At 45.9% G+C, this 20,125-nt stretch overlaps 1 protein-coding gene across 1 annotated transcript in view; it reads left to right on the plus strand.

Annotated features, from left to right (window-relative positions):
* PPM1H (protein phosphatase, Mg2+/Mn2+ dependent 1H) overlaps window positions 1–20,125 on the plus strand; it is a 252,941-nt gene that overhangs the window by 93,575 nt on the left and 139,241 nt on the right. The window contains exon 2 of the mRNA XM_036253170.1: window positions 11,812–11,977. Coding sequence (XP_036109063.1) covers window positions 11,812–11,977 — 166 coding nt within the window. The remainder of the gene's footprint in view (window positions 1–11,811; window positions 11,978–20,125) is intronic.

A 20,125-nucleotide genomic window follows, 5' to 3' on the forward strand; every position in this document is an offset into this window, starting at 1 on the left:
TCTGTGGGGCAACACCATATCTTCTTTTGATCGTTAGTGTTTATTTTTTAATGTTCAGTTATTTAATGATATTGGTAAGGAGGACAGAGGCTGACCATGGCCACCAAATGCTAGCAGCAATGTATATCCAAAGCTGATGTTACTAACAGTAACACCGCGATTTAATGGAGTAATTTGAGTGAGGGCGTGTCCATTAAAGCCAAAAGTTTGTTATATAATAAAGTAGGTTTTCTGAATGGGTATGTTAAAAAATTGACAAATTACCTGACTTCCGGTCAACATGGCAGCGTAGGTAAACGCAGTATCGCGTCCTCCCACAACCACATCAAAGTTACAACTAAACTACAGAACAACCATCATTCAAAACCGCCTGAAATCAAGCTGAATGGAAGTCCTACAACTACGGAATTAAAGCAGCAGCCACATCCAGACTGGTAGGAGGGGCGGAGGCGGACGGGCTGGTCGCACACCCACGTGTGGCGGATAAAAATCAGGAGGACACCTCGGCTGGGAAGGTCCTTCCTAAGGACTGAGGGGGTCCCCGTCCCACACCAGGTGCCCCACTCAGGGTTCTCAGGAAGAGAAGTCCCCATAACTTCTGGCTGGAAAAACCAGCAGGAACTAAGGCTCAGGGAGGCTGAAGCGGCTGGAGCCCCAGGCAGCTCCTTAAAGGGCCCGCGCACGGACTTATCAGACTCTCTCCCTCTAAGCTTGGAGGGGAGGCTGCTCGAGGGGCACCAGAGACATACAGGAAAGAACTGAGCTGTTTGGCACTGGAGCGAGTTCTGGAGAGGGGGCTTTCTCGGGGACAAACGTGCTGTCAGAGGCCTTTGTTCCTTTGGTGAGCCCTTCCCTGAGGCAGCAGACAGTCTCCATACCTGGGACTCCAGCAACCTGGCTCACACTGGTAGCCCCGCCCTGCTGACTCCCTGAGGCCCCGCCCTGCCCTACACAACTTTCAGGCCCACCCTAGCTGTTGGCACTTGCTTAACTATAGGATTGACCTGTCTTGGATCCTGCTTCAGATTTTTCCTAAATTTTTTCAAACAAGCAGCATCTGGTCTCAGCTAGCCCCGTACTGCTCGTTAAGTAATACACAGAAACAAACACAGGGAGGCAGCCAAAATGAGGAGACAAAGAAACAGGTCCCAAATGAAAGAACAGAATAAAACCCCAAGGAAAAAACTAAGCGAAATGGAGATAAGCAACCTAACAGATGCTGAGTTCAAAATACTGCTTATAAGGATGCTCAATGAACGTAGTGAGGGCCTCAAGAACATGAAAAAGAACCAGTCAGAAATGATCGATGCACAGTTAGAAATGAAGGAGGCTTTAACTGAAATAAAGAGTAATTTACACAGATTCAATAGTAGAGTACTGAATCCAAGAAGCAAACCACTGATTTGGAATATAAGGAAGCAAAAAACGCCCAATCAGAACAGCAAAAATAAAAAGGAATCCAAAAAAATGAGGAGAGTGTAAGGAACCTCTGGGACAACTTCAAGCGTGCCAACATTCGCATCTTGGGGGTGCCAGAAGGAGAAGAGAGAGAACAAGAAATCGAAAACCTGTTTGAAACAATAATGGCAGAAAACTTTCCTAACTTGGTGAAGGAAACAGACATACAAGTCCAAGAAGCACAGAGAGTCCCAAACAAGATGAACCCCAAGAAGCCCACACCAACATGCATCATCATCAAAATGCAAAAGGTTCAAGACAAAGAGAGAATCTTAAAAGCAGCAAGAGAAAGGCAGCTAGTTACCTACAAGGGAGTTCCCATAAGGCTGTCAGCTGATTTCTCAAAAGAAACTTTGCAGGCCAGAAGGGAGTGGCAAGAAATATTCAAAGTGATGAAAAGCAAGAACCTACAACCAAGATTACTCTATCCTGCCAAGCTGTCATTTAGAATCGATGGCCATATAAAGAGTTTCCCAGACAAGAAAAAGTTAAAGGAGTTCATCACCACCAAACCGTTATTATATGAAATGATAAAGGGTCTTTTTGAAGAAAAAGATAAGATATATGAACAAACAAAATGGCAATGAATACATATCTATCGACAATGGAATCTACAAACAAAATGAACAAGCAGAGCAGAAACATTCTCATAGATACAGAGAACATTTTGTTGGTTGCCAGATGGGAGGAGGGTTGGGGGAATGGGTGAAAAAGGTGAAGGGATTAAGAAGTACAAATTCATTGCTAAACTGATAAACCTCAAAGGGAAAGGGGTTGGGGTGGGGGGGGTAAATAAACCAAAGAACTTGTATGCATAACCAGTGGTCACAGACAATAGTGTGGGAAAAGGCGGGAGGGGAGGAGGGGATCAATGGGGGAAAAATATGGAACATCTTCATTCAACAATAAAGATTTTTTTAAAAATTGACAAATTAGTTAGTTTACCTGTTTTGACTTCCGTAGACATTTGTGTAATAAAAGTTAAGTATGTATGAAAAGTTTAATTTCACAGAAAAGTTTTCTATATGTATTACTGTAATTTTAAATTTATACTGAATAGGTCTAGTAAATGGGTGCATTCGAGTAAACAAATGCACAGGGCAGGGGCGTGGCTTAGCGCACCTGGGAACAGCTGCCCTGGTCTGTTACAACTGCTACAGAAAGTCAAGTCAGGTGACAACAGAACCAATTACCACACAGGAGTCAGTGTGATGACGTGCTAACCATTCGCTGGACATTGTGTACAAGCGGTGACTCTTGGATTTCAATATGTAGACTATAGTTGCAGATATATTTATTTATGTTGGTGAAATTACTACAATGTGTTTTTCCAACATATGGCCTATGTGCTAAAATTTGTTTAAAATAATTGAATTAATAACAATAAAAACCTGCTAATTTAATTATAAGCAAATCTTGGTTAAAAGCGTTTAAAAATGAACAAGGTGTTAATTTTCACATATAACATATGGAATGGAAATTTTGTCATTAAATCCAAAGTTTACCATCCTGAGATCTACAAATTCAAGGGTTTAGGGCATCACCAAGATGCACATTAAATTCTGCCCAAGCCTATATCTCTCTCCTTTGCTTCACCTAAACATTATGTATAATTTAATTATGTATGATTTGTATAAACAAATTTAGCAAATTTCATATGAAATTTTCAGCTTTTGACTTACAGAAACAGTTTGAGAATTCAGCCTAATAGTTAAGTTTAGGGGTCAACACACATTTTTCTTTCTTTTTCTTTTCCCCCTGAATATATTGATTTCTAGAGAGAGGAAGGGAAAGAGAGAGAGAAAGAGAAACATCAGTGCGAGAGCAGAACATCCGTTGGCTGCCTCCTGCACTCCCCACACGAGGGATCAAGCCTGAAACCCAGGCATGTGCCCCCACGGGAAATTGAACCAGCAGCTCTCTGGTGCATGGGACGGCGCCCAACCCACTGAGCCACACTGGCCAGGGCAGCACACATTTTCTGTAAAGGGAGAGCTAGTACACAGGCTTTGTGAACAAGTCCATCTCTGTCACAACTACTAACTCTGCCATAGATAACATGTGAATGCATGGATGTGGCTGTGTTCCAATAAAACTTGAACAAAACAATAAATGTGAACTTCATATAATTTCAACTCAAAAAATAAAAGACCCATTCTTAGCTTGGGGGCCCTTCGAAAGCAAGCAGTGTCTGGGACTTGGCCCAATAGCCATAGTTCTCCAACCTGGTTAAGTTGAAGTTGGCTGCCTCTGCCTTTGTGATTTCTGGCATCGTGGAACTTTGTGTTTACTGACCTAAAACCAGTCTCCTTGTCTCGTCCCACACACTACCTTCAAGACTTGTTGCATTTTCTCGTCTCCCCTCATAATCAGCGTCCTCATCGGCTCGTTCTGCCATAGAAACCTGAGAGTCCTCTGCTCCTCTCCCCTCCTCCACCCATGCCCAGCAGGCTCTGCGGGGGCTTCTCCATTCATTTGCCTCCTTCAGACCCTCTCTGCCCCTGTACCCAGGGCCTTTGATTGGTTCACAGCCTCTTGGTCACCAGGACTATTTTAAGAGACCCTAACTGCTCTCTTTGCTTCTGTTGTTTATCCTTTATAGTCCATTCTCTATTAGGCCACGACTCTCATTTTCCTAAATAATTTTGATCATACCAGTTCTTTGTTGAAGCATTCTTAGATTCTTCCCATGGGTCATGGGCTTGACAGGGTACAGTTCGATAGAATCTCCTAGTCTGGTTCTGATGTAGATAGATCCCTGACCAAGTCAACACTAGGCCACATCCAGCCCCTCTTTATAAAGCCCGCACCACCCTGTTTCCACGGGCTATTCCTCTGCTTGGAGCACCTTCCCTCGTCTCTTCTCTGACGGTCGATTTCCTCCCTTGTTCCACATGCCTGAGCCCCACGCCACCGCATCTATGACACTTTCCCTTTTGCAGAGTTCTCTCCTCCTCTGCTTTCTCAGATCCCTTATGACACATACCTCAAGAATGGCATCCACCCGAGCAGATGTAGTTATTTGTGAGAAGTCTCCCTGTTATTGATGACTGTGGGCTCCTTGCAAACAGGAAGCATGTCCTAGTCTTGGTTTATCCCTAGTTGGTTACACAATAAATATTTTAAAGTAATTATTTCGATCAATATGGCGAATATATGTTATCCATCTAATAGTTCTCTTGGATTATTCATGAAGTCATGGAGATCCGATTTCCGGGTTGCAGAGTGAAATGCCTTTGGGGCCAGGCTGGTTACTTACGTGACAGATGTGGACAGAATAAAAGCTGGGGTGAGCTAGTGACGTCGGGGCTGCCTCCCTTCCGGTCCAGTTGAATGTTGTCACACAGGAGTGTGACGGGTGTGTAGCCTGATCCATTCGTTTTTAAGAGAAATGGGAAAAATAAAGATTTGTTAATGTAAATATCCCAATTTTTCAATATTGGCAAATAATTCACCTTTTTCAAAAAGCACTTTGTGGGGGGAAATTTAATAATAGCAACCTGCCTGTGGGCTGAATGTGAACCCTGAGACCCTGGTTTGCAATGGTGACATCTCTCCATCAGCCACAGACGGGCTGGGACCCAGAGGGTATAGTTCACAGGATGGAAGACCTGCGGGTGCGTGGTCTTTCCCGGCCTGTGTTTATCCCGCCTTCTCAGCCATGCTCTCTCCTCCACCTGTTGGCACTTAGTCACCTTCCAAAGTGTGAAAGCCAAACGCCCCAAAATTCCCTTCCCGGCTGTCCTTTCTCCTCCCTGGCAACGCCTAAGTGACTGTTAACTGAACGGGCTTGGGGGACCTCTGTTCCCACTCCTGCCTGAGGTGGCTGGAACTGGGAGAAGCTGTTAATTCTTTTTTTTTTTTTTTAATCTACATTGTTGAAAGTATTACAGATGTCCCCTCTTTTATTCCCATTGACCCCCTCCTCCCCGCTCCCACCCCCTCCGGCCTTCCCCACACTATTGTCTGTGTCCATTGGTTGTGCAAATATGCATATACGTTCTTTGGTTTATCCCTTCCCGCCCCCATCCTCCCTCCCCTTCCCTCTGAGGTTTGTCAGTCTGTTCCCTACTTCCATGTCTCTGGATCTATTTGGATCGCCAGCTTTCTTGATGGATGTCTAGCTATTTTTGCTGATGGCTGTTCTCAAATGCTTAGGTTCCTAGTCAGGCTGTGGTTTTCCAGTACAACGAAGAAGGAGAGATTATTAACTCCCCTGGAGCTGGGAGCTAAGTTGTCCTTATGTCCCAGCCTGTCTGGGAGTCAGTAACCGCTTCAGAGACTCACAGAGACATTGCCTAAGAGGTTACCTAGAACGGAATTTAATCATTGATAGCTGGATTTGGCCTTCCATAAATGATTCATTTACCACAACCCTCTCCCTCCAGCCTTCTGCTGTCTGCTTCTCCGTTGTCCGTGCATCAGCAGTACTCACCTCACCGGATGGCCTTTGTGAAACACTCCCCTTTCTCACCTAGTGTGATTACTGCCTGCTCAGAAGTATGAACACTAACTGTACACTTTTTAGCCTAAACTCTTCAGGTTTTTGTTCTCTTTAAAAGCAAAGGAGTACAACAACAACAAACAAAAACACCCAAATTAAATCAAACATAACTCTCTATTTGATCTTTTTCTGTGGGTCCTGGACCAGTGGTCTTTGTGACACGGGCTCACTATTTGAGAATACTTGAGAGGACTTGTCTCTTTTTAGTAACAGGGACCTGTTCTTTGTGTCGTTATCAGACGAGTGTCCTTGTAATCAAGGTTTTGAGCAAGATGAGAAGGCAGATAACTTGATAATGTAATCATTACAATTAAAAGCAGGACGTTTCTGCTACAATTCAGGTGGAGTTGATTTTTTAAAAATTTGCGACTAGAGCATTTCACAAAGAGAAAGAAGGAAAACAGGTTTCCCAAATGAGTGACAATAGCATAGAATGAATTGCTTGCTCTTTTCCAGTGGGGTCTGCTATTGCTATGATCTCACAGTCATGGTCACATTCATCCCTGGTTCCCCCGTCATAGCCTTAAGCTCTATTTGATGTACACGGAGGATCTTTGACTTCCAGGTACTTAAAATCCTCTGTTTACCTGGTTTTACAAGGGGGTGGGGGGGGAACTAGGTTCTTTGGCTTAACTGAATGCAGGTTGGTAGGTTCACGCAGCTTATAAATGAATTGAGTTTAGCCATGTGTCTCTCTGACAGAGCAAATGTCTTGATCTAGAAGTTGAAAGACCTGGATGTTAACTTTCTGTATAAAGAGACAGTAGCTACCCTTCACTTTCATCTTCTAACATTTCCCCAACCTGAATTTTAATCCTAATTACAAAATTACCCTATTCTTAATTTTAGATGACTAGAATCCCTCCCTCCTCCACACACACGCGCACACACACACACACAAACACACACACACACACACCACCCCACCCCACCCCCCCCTGCTTTAGCAAGTCCCAGAATTCGATCCGTGGAATACTGCTGAGGAACTGAGGTTTCCCGAAGTGAAGTCACTTGACCAGACACTGCCTGCCACCAGCTGCAGCATCTTTAAAAGGGGAGGGTCATGGTGGCTAACTCATAGACTCACAAGAGGGCTAGATTACTAGTAAATTGCTAACAGCAGTTCCTGGCACATGGTTAGTTCTTAACAAATGTAAGATACTACGAGAAGTGATCCCTGTCTGATTTTGTTCCCTCACTCAACAGCATTTGACAAGCATCTGCTATGTGGCTGCATTCCGGGGGATAGCCTGTGTTCTTAACCACTGTGCTTTATTGCTTCCAGTTCAATGTCAAGGACGCAGTTTTCCTGCTTTGTAGGAAATTACAAGATGAGGTCACCAAAGATCAGGTTATTTGTGGTCCACCAGCATTATGTTTTAAAGTCTTAAAAGTAAGCACCTTGGGCAGGTGGTGTTTAGATACCGAATAAACAGGTCTCGAGATAGGGCTCACTGTGCTGGAGCACAGGGCAAGAAGGGGCGGAGCCACCCGTATGGCTGCTCACACTGAACGGCAAATCTATGAACAGCGTGATGCTCCTTAGCTTGGGAAGCGAAGTTTTCCTCAATGTGTACTTGACTACAGGTTTCATTTACATTTAGTAAATAATTTGCCTTTGAACAAAATCAAATAGTTAAGTTGGTAGAGGTCTTGCTTTTTAAAGCAAAGTAAATTGAGAAGAACAACATCTTTCTCCTAAAGCTGTATGGAATAAGGAATTTGAAATAGTATAAAATATGAGATAAGAACTATATATATATATATATATATATATATATTTTTTTTTTTTTTTTAAAAGGCTGTGGCTTTAAATGAATATGACCTTATCATCTGAGTAATAATCAGGTATCTGACCAAACAGGTTTACAGGGTTGGGGCTGCCGCCTTCCCACTAGGTTGCCATTTCTAACTTTGTAATATTTCATTAGCATCATTCACGGGCTGTGTTCAGCGTAATATGGCCAGGTAAGGCCACCCAGGATTGCTGTTTCATATTTCTGGGCTTTGCTGAGTCATGGCAGTACAGCCTTCTGAACCAGGGACTGGTAAGAATAGACGCAGGAGAAGACCACCGAGCGCTGAAGCAGACAGCCCTGGGAGCTCAGGCGTGTGTCCGCCGCGCTGCTGTAGTCAGCGGTGTGACCCTGCGCAAGTCACGGCCTCCCAGGACCCTGGGCTTCTCGTGCAGAAAATAATGTTTCTAGGGTCTCTTGCTGAAGTTCAGTCAACTTCGGAGTTTAATATCCGCTGAGATAAGAGATAAGCACTTCCAGGGGACAGTGCCTCGTGATTTGTGTAATTATAGCAGTTTTGTCGACTGTTGGAAAACAGCAGTGACAGATGAGTGAACCTGGCACGTAGCTATTGAGAGCAGTGATGCTTTCATTGTTTAAAAAAAAAAAAAAGACCTGGCTGCAGCATACATTTAGGTGCCAGTCGTCACGGTGATGCCAGGTTCCAGAAATAGCAACGAGGCTCTTGTACAGAGGACAGTCTGGAGACAGTTGTCACGAACTGGTGTTCCCAGCCGCACCTCCACTTCAGCGGTCCCTAGGGAAGATGCTCACGCGGGAGACCGTGGGGGTGACGGCCCCATCAGCAAGCAGTCCACCCGCACATGGTGCGTGGGATGTCACTACCGTGACTGAGAAGAGCAGGCGGTGTTTCTGAACCTCCTCCTCCTGCCTGGTGGTGTCCCCGAGGACGGATGTAGAAGGGAAACTGCAGTCGAATGCATGTGCGTGTGTGGGCTCCAGCTGCAAACCCCTGGCTGAAGCACGGCTTCTCTAGACACAGGTGATCTCACGTACCATCCTTCATCCTGCCTCTGGGCCCCGTCTCACTCTTCAGTGGCCAGAGAAGCAGAGAGGGGATTCCCCTTTCTGGAGGGCCTGGACCTGAGCCTGCCTGCCTGTCAACCCTGTGCCCCCTCCCCCCACCGCCCAGCTTGGCCTGACACAGCAGGTGTGAGTCCCCACGTGGAAGAGGAGGAGGTTGGGTTGGGGGTCCCCAGGCAGGGTTCATTCTGAATCCCAGCTGTGCCACTTCCTGGCTGTGGGACATGGGGTGAGTTATTTAGCTTAAGTCACAGGTGTGGTAATATTAATAGCCATCATGCAGGTAGCTCCGTTGTGTCTTCAAGAACTATATTTTGTTCTTAAACCGTATGAAAAGTCCTCCTCCTCAGAGGGAGTGAAGACCTTGAACTCACCTTCCCCCACCCTGCCATCCTCCAGAGGACCCAAACATCAAAGGCAGATTTGACCCCACAGAGACGGGCAAGGATCCCTGCCTTCCCACACATGCCCCCAGGACAAAGATTTCCAAACTCTGTAAGCAATCACCTACTTTTTAAAAAAGTTACACAAAACTGTAATATGTAAAATGAATAAGGGTAGGCTTTTGTTTCTAAAAATATGGCCAAGTTACAGTTTATAATAAATCCAATCAGAGTGATGAAGCAGTTTTGATGAATATTGAAATTTGAAATAGGATAGATAATAGATGATATGGGTCTCTTCCCTTGAACATAGGTAAGGACAGTTGTATCTCAGTATCCGTGGGGGTTGGCTCCAGGACCCCAGCAAACACAAATCTGTGGGTGCTCCAGTCCCTTCTTACATGCAGTGGTGTAGAACAGGCACACAGTTGGCCCTCCACATCCTCAGATTCCCAACCATGTGTTGAAAATACCATTTTCAATCCAAGTTTGGTTGAATCCAGGTGGTAAAACTCATGGAGGGGGTGGGGATGCGGGGTGCAGGGTCCAGGGGACTAGAATTCCGTCACAGCTCTCCTTTCCATCAGGTGACACTGGTCAATGAAAGGAGAGGGAGAAGGCCTAACGCCAAGGCTGCCCAAAATATAGAAACTGGCACATATTTGTTCACATGTAACAGATGGGAATGAACTTTTAAATTACTGCCTTTTCTCCAAAATGCATGTATTTAAAAAAGAAAGAAAGAAATTTAAAGTAGATGTTAAAATGTATGAAATGCCCCCATGGAACCCCAAGGTGTGGCCGGAGGGAGCTTGAACCACAGCACGCCGTGCGGCGGCTCTCCGTTTCCTGTTCATTTGCGGCGTGGTATGTGTTGGCTTATGGAGGGCTATAATTTTCCAAGCTAAAGACCATGTTATATAAAATATGGTGGAATTTGAATGAGATCTGCAGTCTGGTTGACCATTATGTCAATGTCACCCAACAGCTTGTTTTGGTATTTTACTGTAACTACGTAAAATGTTACCATTGGAGAAAATTGGGTGATGGGTACATCTGTATAGTACTTTTTATTTTTTTAATAGTTTTTTGTTTGTTTGTTTCTTTGTTTTTTAATCCTCACCCAAGGACACTTTTCCATTTTTTGTTCAGATAGAGTGGGAAGGAGAGAGAGAGAGAAACATCGACGTGAAGGGACACATCGAGTGGCTGCCACCCGCACGACCAACCAGGGCCGGGGACAAACTGCAACCGAGGCACGTGCCCTTAGTGGGAACCAAACCCAGGTCTCTCTGGACCACAGGCCGGCGCTCTAACCGCTGAGCAAAACCGGTCGGGGCTGTTTGTTTGTTTGTTTTTTTTAATTGATTTTTAGAGAGAGGGGACAGGAGAGGGAGAGAGAGAGAGAAAACTATGTGAGAGAGAAACATCGACGGGCTGCCCCCTACTGGGGATCGAGCCCACAAACCGGGCACGTGCCCTGCCCAGGAATCCAGACCTCTTGGTGCCTGGGACGATGCCCAACCAACTGCCCCACACCAGCCAGGGCTATATAGTACTGCTTTTGTGATTTTCTCTGCATCTATAATTATTTCAGAATTTAAACACATAAAAGAAGTCATTTGAAAATAGTTGTCTATACTTATTGGGAGAGAGGACCACCAGATTAATGGAGTGGTGTAAACACCACACTTGTAGAGGGGGTTTCCATTTACCTTACCTTAAAAAACAGCATCTTTTCTTCCCTTGTCACTAAGTTCCATGTCCTCACGCTCACTCTGTCCCTGACTTTGACACTGTCGAAGTTTTGGAAAGAAACCATACCAGTGGCACATCAAGGAGAGCTCTTTCGGGAAATCTAATTTAGCTGCTGCTTAATTACTTAATAAGAAAATGGTGCTGAAACCCAAGCGCTCAGTCTGCAGTCACCTGATACAGAAAAGGGTTTATGGATAATGTGTTTTTTGGAAGCATTCCTGTGCTTGAAACATTTAGTAATTAGGCCAAAGCAATGTCAACATGCCGTGATCTCATAATGTGGCCACGGTGAAAATCGAGTGTCCTAAAGCCTGTTGTGCCGAAACACTGTGACAAGTATTCTACTGGGGCAAAGGTGAAGCGTTAAAGGTAGTTTAGAAAGTAAACCTTTGACCCTTTCACTTCTCTGTGTGAAGGGAAGGTGGGCATGGCAGTAGTGAGCTGTGGTTCTCTGTTCCCTGGGAGTTTGCAGCGTACTGTAAATCACTGCCTTGTTCTTGGGTAAGATTGATGGTGGTTTTGTTCTTTATCACTTGGAGACACGCAACAGAATTCCCTGGGCCAGCAGATCTGTCTTCCTTGTTTTTGCCAAAGAAGTGATTATCTTGTCTGCTTTGGCTGTAATGGATTGATGGGGTTGAGCACATCTGTCAGACACCCATGCAGGTGAGCTGAGCCCAGGACAGCGCTTCAGTGAATGTGTTCATGTGTGCTAATATAATTCCTTTTTAAAAAAAATCAGTGTGCTCAGGAACAACCAAGGTTCTTTGCATTAAGTGGGGTGTTCATTTTGCGCCAGGTGTGGAGATGAAGCTCTCGGCTTTCCGGAAATCATTCTGTCTGACCAGCTCTCTGGCTCCTTCCCCAGGGTCATCAATGCCGGGAAGAGTACACACAACGAAGACCAAGCCAGCTGCGAGGTGCTCACTGTGAAGAAGAAAGCAGGGGCCATTGCCTCCACCCCCAACAGGAACTCCACCAAGAGACGGTCCTCCCTGCCCAACGGGGAGGGGCTGCAACTGAAGGAGAACGCGGTAAGACCATCCTTCATCCCGGTTCTCGGGCGAGGGGCATGCACACCCCAGCCCCACTGCGAGATGTTCAAGCCGAGTCCGGTCTGCCATGGGAGGGGGAGAAGCAAGACCCCCGCCGCTGGTGGACTGCCAGTCTCTGTTCGGGCTGTCAGTCACAGCTAAAGGTGGCCTATGGATGAAGAACGGTGTTTAGGGTTTTAACCTGTAAAGTAAAAAAAAAACAACAAAAAAACAACCCAGATCATATATAGATTCTCTTGCAAGAATTAGGATATAGAATGCTTGATGGTTTTACGGTAGCCACTACAAGGCATTTGTGAAGGCGCTGTGTTGGCAGCTGCTCACAAGGGGGGAATAACTGTCGGCATTGGTGTACCCTGCTGTGACTTTGCCCCTCTCCTCCCCATTCCCGCCCATTGGAGTTGTCCGGCAGGGGCCTGTGTCTGACACTATTGCAAATTAATATTTGTTTCACTTGGCCCAAAGCCCTTGCCTCCCATGGGGCGGCCCTGCAGACAAACCACACAGCGTGTCTCCTCTCTCCGGTTTCTGGAGGATAAAGCAGGCATCCTCTGAAAATTCAGAAGAAACACTCCAGAAAGGATAGGAATGATGGGCACTGTGTCCATCAGCAGATCACTTAGCCCTGCAGAAAAGAGACATTGAATAGATGACCCCAATGTGACTATTTAGTCTGACACTCTTGAGGATATTTCTGAATATACATTTTTATAGGATTGCAAAGGACCTAGGATTTGTAGACTAAGAAATAGTGTTGCATTGCATTTATGTTTAGGGAATAAGAGGACTGGTTTATTTTGATGGTATTAATTCAGCTCAGAGTTAGACAACAGTGGCCCATGAACACGTATCCGTTGTGCTGGTTTTCAAGGCTGAAGGAAGCATGGATTAGACGTCCCCCAAAGTCAGAGGGCAGCAGAGGGTAGTAGTGGCTAAGTGCCCTGCTCTGGAGGGAGGCGCTTGGTGCAGTCCACCCCTTACCAAGTTATTTAATTCGGGGACAGTTATTTAGTCTTTGCACCTCAGCATTCTCATCTGTAAAAAGGGATAATAATGGTGGCAACCACTAAATATGGTTACAGCAGGCTGGTTGGAAGTATAAAATCCAAAAGTTTATAGAAAATGTTAAGCCAGTATCTTAATCAGTCCTTAATAACTATTTGTGGTTATTATCCTGAAGTGAGTCCCACTTATGTCATTCTTCAGGGGTAATGTCCCCCACTCAATTCTGGATGTTTATTTATTTGCTAATTGGAGATCCCACAGTTTCTTTCATTACCTACTTGACAGCTTTTGAGGACTGAGTGACTATGGAAAAGTCTTAGAAAGTGTGCAACATGAACGATAATGGGATACAGGGGCCAGTGACTCACTGTTGCTCTTTCCCTGATAGTTGCCCCGGCCACTGGGATATACACTGGTTTCTGTAAAGATAAGTCAGTGTTGACATTTGGCCCAAGGCCCATGGGTGATGGCATTTTTCCTGCTAAGTTCCTCCAGGAAATGGAGCCAGGACCTCCATTTCCTCCTTAGGAACCGTGAAGTCGGTACACAAGCACTTTGGGATGGAGCCATGACCCTCCTTGGGATGGTCCTGAACCTCTGCGGGGCCTGCGGCCAGGAGGCAGCCAGGAGGGATGAGCAGAGGGATGCTCCCCGGGCCTCCCCCCTCCCTCTCCTGCTTCAGCCGCAGCGACTTCACTCCTGTCTGCCTCCTACATTAGGCTGCTTCTTAGAGTCCAAGGCAAGAGCTGTGCTGCCTTTTTTTTGTTGTGATGTATATTTTCCCAAAATTTACTATTTTAACCATTTTTAGGTGTACAGTTCAGAGTGGCATTGAATGCACTCCTACTGTGCAACCGTCTCCACCAACCACCTCCAGAACTTTCCCTCCCCAAACAGAAACTCTGAACCCATCAAACACTCTCTCTCCCCTTCTCCCGCCCCCATTAGGTTGTCCCTGGCAACCACCATTCTACTTCCTGTCTCTGAATTTGACTACGCTAGGTACCTCAAATAAATGGAATCATACAATGTTTTGAATTTTTATATCTGGTTTATTTCATTTGTCATAATGTCTTTAAGATTCATCCACATGTAGAATATGTCAGAATTTCTTCCTGTTTTTTTTTTTTTAATCCCTAATCGAGGATATGTTTGTTTATCTTTTGAGAGAGAGAGAGAGAGAGAAACACTGATGTGAGAGAAACATTGATCAGTTGCCACCCATTAGCACCCTGGCTGGGAATTGAACCCGAAAACTTTTGGTGTATGGGATGAGGCTCCAGACAGCTGAGCCACCCAGCCAGGGCTTTCCTTTTTAAGGCTGAACAATCCTCCTTTGTAAGTATAGACACCCATTTGTTTGGCCATTCATTCGGCGATGAACACTTGCTTCCAGCTCTTGGCTGTTCTGAGTGACGCTGCTGTGAACGTGGGTGTACAGCTATCCAGTGAAGCCCCTGCTTTCAGTTCTTTGGGACGTGTTCCCTGAGTGGACTTGCTGGATGATACAGTCATTTTGTTTAATTTTTTGAGGAACCACCATACTGTGTTCTACATCAGCTGCACCATTTTATATTCTCACCAGCAATACACACGGCTTCCTGCTTCTACACACCTTCACCGGCACTTCATTAATTGTTTCTAAATAGTAGCCATCCCTGCCCTGGCCAGTTGGGCTCAGCGGTTAGAGCGTCGACCTGCGATCCAGAGAGACCCAGGTTCAGTTCCCGCTAAGGGCACGTACCTCGGTTGCAGTTTGTCCTCGGCCCTGGTTGGGTTGAGCGGGTGGCAGCCACTCGATGTGTCCCTTTCACGCCAATGTTTCTCTCCCTCCCTTCCTCCCTCCGTTCCTCCCTCTCTCCCTTCCTCTCTCTTTCTTCCTCTCTCTCCCTCCCACGCTATCTGAACAAAAAATGAAAAAAATGTCCTCTGGTGAAGATTAAAAAAAAAACAAAAGTAGCCATCCCAGTGGGTGTGAAGTGGTACCCCACTGTGGCTTTCTATTTCCTACTGATTAGTGATGTTGAGCATCTATTCATGTGCTAATTGGCCAGCTGTATATCTTCTTTAAAGAAACCAAATTCTCTGCCCAGTTTTAAATTAAATTAGGTTGTCTTTTTTATTGTTGTTGTTTGCCCTGCATTTTAAGAGCTTGGAAAACTATAATCCCGTGTGCTCCAGCAATCACTGAGCACGTGTGTCCTGGAACTAGGTGCGGAGGATTCCGCAGGGAATGCAGCAGACAGAAGTCCCTCCCCACAGGGAGCTTCACTGAGGGAGACAGTGCAAGTACACACTAGAGATCGGCTCTGTGGAGAAAAACCAATTGGGGAAGCAGGAGAATAGGAGGTGTGAGGTGCAAGAGGTGGTTAAAGACGGCATCACCCAGAAGGCGACATTAGGGCAAAGACCCGAAGTGCAGCTGGCGGGAGGAAGAGCAGTCTGACTGACATTCCAGAGAACTGCAGGGACCCCGCCTGCAGTGGGGACGGGCATGGTACTTTAAAGCCCCAGCATAAGGCCGGTGTGGCTGGGGCAGAGGTAGTAAAGCCTGGATCGCAGGCAGTGTGGCCAGAAAGGCACTGAGAGTGGAGCGAGGCCGTCTGGCAGGACCCGAAAGGCCCATCATCAGCACCGTCTTCTTCGCTGCTTGAACAGTGTATTAGCAGAGGATACAGGATGCACTGCTTAAAAGAGGCCAGTGATTTTCTCATCTGGAGGACATCCCTTAACTCCACATGGTGGTGTTTGGAAAGGGGTGATATAGGGGCCCGATAAGGTGGGTGTGCCCCTCCCCACCCATGGATCTGTTTCTCCATTCAGCACACATGTCCCCAGCACTGTCTGCACGCTGGGCTGGGTAAGGAATGACCTCGGGGCCGGTCCGCGGGCTGAGCTGAGGAGGCAGAAAGATCGAGGAGCAGCAGCACTGCGATGGAGAGAGTTTTCGGAGCAAGAGGAAAAGTTGAGGTCGCACGGGAGCCCAGCTCAGGTTGGGCACTGGTGGTTTGGGAAAGGACAGAGGAGAGGGGACCGGTTGGGTTAGGGAGGGCTTCCTGGAGAAAGCGACATTTGAGCTGCCAGCATGCACAGTGAATAGGAATCAAGCAAGTAAAAGAAAGGGGAGTGTCTGGCAGGAACCCGCACGGGGCAGCGCAGAGCGTGGTAAGAGAAACAGCGGGCAGGTTTCACACGTGAGAGCCATCGAGTGGCCGGGTGAGCTGGACTGTGAACCACGTGACTAGACAGGAGCGTAATGGACAGGAAAGGGGCGGCCCTGAGGGGAAGGCTGGGGAGCACACGGGAGGCGGGATACCCAAGTCTGGCTCAAGCAGAAGAATGAGGAAGAAACGACGAAAGCCTGGAACAGGCAGCCGTCAGAACAAGGGGGCGCTCAGGAGAGAGGACGTCAAGCTGCAGTGGAGGTGACCTGAGGCCCGACCGCCTGGGACAGGGAGGGTTTGAAGAGGCCCTGCAGGTGTCAGCCGCTGGGTGCTGGTCCCTGAAGGTGGGCCCCTGGAGCAGGCACGGGTTTAAAGGTGAGGGGCTGGGCAGACTTGACTTGAGCTCTGAGTCTTCTAACTTTCCCGGTGGGAGTGTTTTGTGGGAAGGTAGAAATGCCGGTTTGGAGTCAGGAGCGAGTCCAGGGAGGCTTAGATTTCAGGAGTTGCAAGTCCAGAGAGGTTCCGAGGAGAGAGGGGAGCTGCTAGGAGGGAAGTGCCGATGCCCCGGGCCACAGAGATGTGGGAACAAGGGAGGAAGGCAAGAAGTGGGGTGTGGGACAGAACACCACGTCATCTCATTTGCAATCAGGGTTGACAGGCATGCAGGACGCTGCCCTGGCGTCCAGGACGTGTGCTGAATCTCTCCCTCGTCCCTTGACCTCGTCATCCCCAAGAAACTTAGTAAAGATAAAATAAACATTTACACAGGTTTCTTTCACGTATGTCACCTTCTTAGTGGATATTGAAGAAAAACTAACATTTTCTGTAAAATAACTTTAAATCCACATTGAAAGAAAGGAATTATGGTAAGAGTTTTAGGAACATCAGCGATACGCCGTGGAGTTCACTGGAAGTATACCTTTATATTTGATGACATTTCTTACGTTGAGTGGCAGTAGGGGAACGGTAGCCATGAGGTGCTTTTTCTTACTGCAGATAATTATTAATTGGTGTAAAGATTTTCAGGCAACTTGAAACCATCTCTTAGGCCAATTCGTAGAGAAATGCTTTAGCCAAAGGAGTCAAATCAATCTTCTTGTGTGAAAACAAAACTAAAAAGAAACAAACCAAAACTTGGTGAAAAAAAAATATATACTCTCTATTCCGCCTCTCCTGGCTGCCATGAGGCATTTACTGAATGAGTGCTGTTTCCCTGTGTTGACCGAGCTCGTAGCAGCAGCACCTGACTTACAAAAAAGAAAACACAAGTTAATTCCAGGCTCCATCTACATGTAAGGAAAGGCAGGACCTAAAGGAGCAAAGTTCGAAAGATGTCCTAATGCTTCAAAGGGATACAAGTAAGAGAGTTTCAGAGTCTGCAGTGTGGTGTGAGCCTGAAGAAGTGCACGGGGCCATGGGCGACTTGTTGTATTCCCCCTTATTCAATCCTCAGTCGTGGATCCAGTTTGTTTTTTTTTAATTTTGAGACTAGGGTATTATTAGTGAAATAAATAAATAAACAGCTGTCTGTCAGTAATAGGAAAGCAGTTTTGAACTCTCTGAAGTGGATATGAAGGAGACAAGGAGTTTTCTGCGACAGGTTAGGGCTGGAGCGCTCCCTGGGCCTGGATTACATTGGGTGGTTTATGTGTAAAGAACCGTCAGCCCACAGCCAGGCAGGTTGGAAGTGGAGTCTCCGTAGCAAAGTGCAAGCGTCCTAACCATTCATTCATTCATTCATTCATTCATTCATTCATTCATTCATTCGTTTATGTTTTTATGGAAATTGAGAGGGGGGAGAAAGAGAGAAAGAAACACTGATACAAGAGAAATACCAATGGGTTGCCTCCCGTATGCACCCCAGCCAGGGATTGACCCCTCAACCTGGGCATGTGCCCTGACCAGGAATTGAACCAGTGACCTATTGGTGTACAGGGTGATGCTCAACCAACTGAGCCATACCAGCCAGGGTACTTCTTAACATTTCCATGCCTCTGATTGTTTGTTTGGGGACACAGGGTGAGTGGCTAGGAAAGAAGAGAATCTAAAATGCTAGTATTCCCAAAAGACGCCTTCATAAGATTGCCCCTTAGGAAGATGCTGTCGCCCTGGCCGGTTTGGCTCAGCGGTTAGAGCGTTGGCCTGTGGTCCAGAGAAGGATGCTGTCAACTTGCTGGGCAGCACCTCATCCCTAACAGCCTCCTGCCTGCCTCCCAGAATTTGTGGAAACTAACTACCATTACTGGGCTCTCTTTCCTTTGATTTGAGAGGTTTCAGGGTGTCTTTATTGATCACGCATCTTGCCGGCCGCAAGTGAAAACAGCTTTTTCAAGAGCTTTGCTTTTCGGTTCTCAAGTACCTCACCGGGAACGAGAGAGAGGACGGCCGATGAGTTCACTCCTGAGGGCATCTTGTAACCCTCGTGCTACGTTCCTTTCCTTCCCAGACAAGGGAAATCCAGAGGAGCTCATCACCACCAAGCTGGGATTACAAGAAATGGTAAAGGGACTTCTTTCCGAAGAAGGAGGAGGGGAAAATAATTAACAATATTAATAATTAAATGGCAATAACCACATAGATTTCAATAACTATTTTAAATGTAAATGGGTTTTTCAAAAGCTGGAGTAGCAATACTTATTTCAGGCAAGATAGTCTTTAAAACGAAGGCTATACCAAGAGACAGAAGGACATTTCATACACATTAACCAAGATATGGAAGCAACCTAAGTGTCTATCAATAGATGTTTGGATTAAAAAGTGGTGGTACACCCATGTTCATCGCAGCACCATTTACAATAGCTAAGATCTGGAAACAGCCCAAGTGTCCATCAGTAGACGAATGGATAAAAAAGCTGTGGTACATATACACAATGGAGTACTATGCAGCTGTAAGAAAGAAAGATCTCTTATCCTTTGAGATGACATGGAGGGACCTGGAGAGTATTATCCTAAGCAAAACAAGCCCAGCAGAGAAAGACAAATATCATATGATCTTACTTATTTGTGGAATATAATGAACATAACAGTCTGAGGAATAGGGTAAACCCAGAAACATGGAAGTAGAGTACAGACTGACAATCCCCAGAAGAGAGGGTGGTAGGGGGAGGAAAGAGATAAACCACAGAACTTATATGCATGTATGCATAACCAATGGACATGGACAACAAAGCCAGGGACAGGGCAGGGGGGATGGGGAGGAGGGTGTCAATGGGTAAAAAAAAGAGAAACATCTGTAACAAAAATAAAATTAAAAATAAAATAAAATTTTTTAAAAAGTGGTGGTACATATATATAATGGAATATCATTCAGCCATAAAAAAGAATGAAATCTTACCACTTGCAACAACACAGATGGACCTAGAGGGTAATATGCTAAGTGAAATCAGTCAGAGAAAGACAAGTATCATGTGATTTCTCTTGTATGTGGAATCTAACAACCAAAATAAACAAACAAACGCATAGATACAGAGAACAAACCGGAGGTTGTCAGGTGGGAGTGGGTTTGGGGGGCTAGATGAAGGAATTAAGAGGTATGAAGTGGTCATGTAATATAAATGACTGCATAGGGCCTATAGTAAATACTATTGTAATACTTATGTATGGTAACAGATGGGTACTAGACGTATCCGGGGATCACTTCGTAAGTTATATGAATGTCTAACCACATGCTGTACACCTGAGACTAATACAGTATTGAATGTCAGCTGTAACTGAACAATAAAAGTTCTTGTGTGGGTGGGAGAATAGGGCATTGTGGCCGGAGCCAGGACATTTGCCCCCACATCCGGCTCCCTGTTTGGAAGAGATTATTTTGGGTTTAAGACCAAGCTTGTGGGCACATGCAGACCAAGTTTATTTCCTTAGGAGCACTCTCGTGTTCTGTGATTTAGTCAAAACACATCCAAGTATGTGGTTTCAGTATCTATTAGTTCAGTGTCTAATTACAATCACAGGAGAT

Source organism: Molossus molossus, unplaced genomic scaffold (assembly GCF_014108415.1).
Source record: "Molossus molossus isolate mMolMol1 unplaced genomic scaffold, mMolMol1.p scaffold_m16_p_10, whole genome shotgun sequence".
In the NCBI taxonomy this organism is placed as follows: domain Eukaryota; kingdom Metazoa; phylum Chordata; class Mammalia; order Chiroptera; family Molossidae; genus Molossus; species Molossus molossus.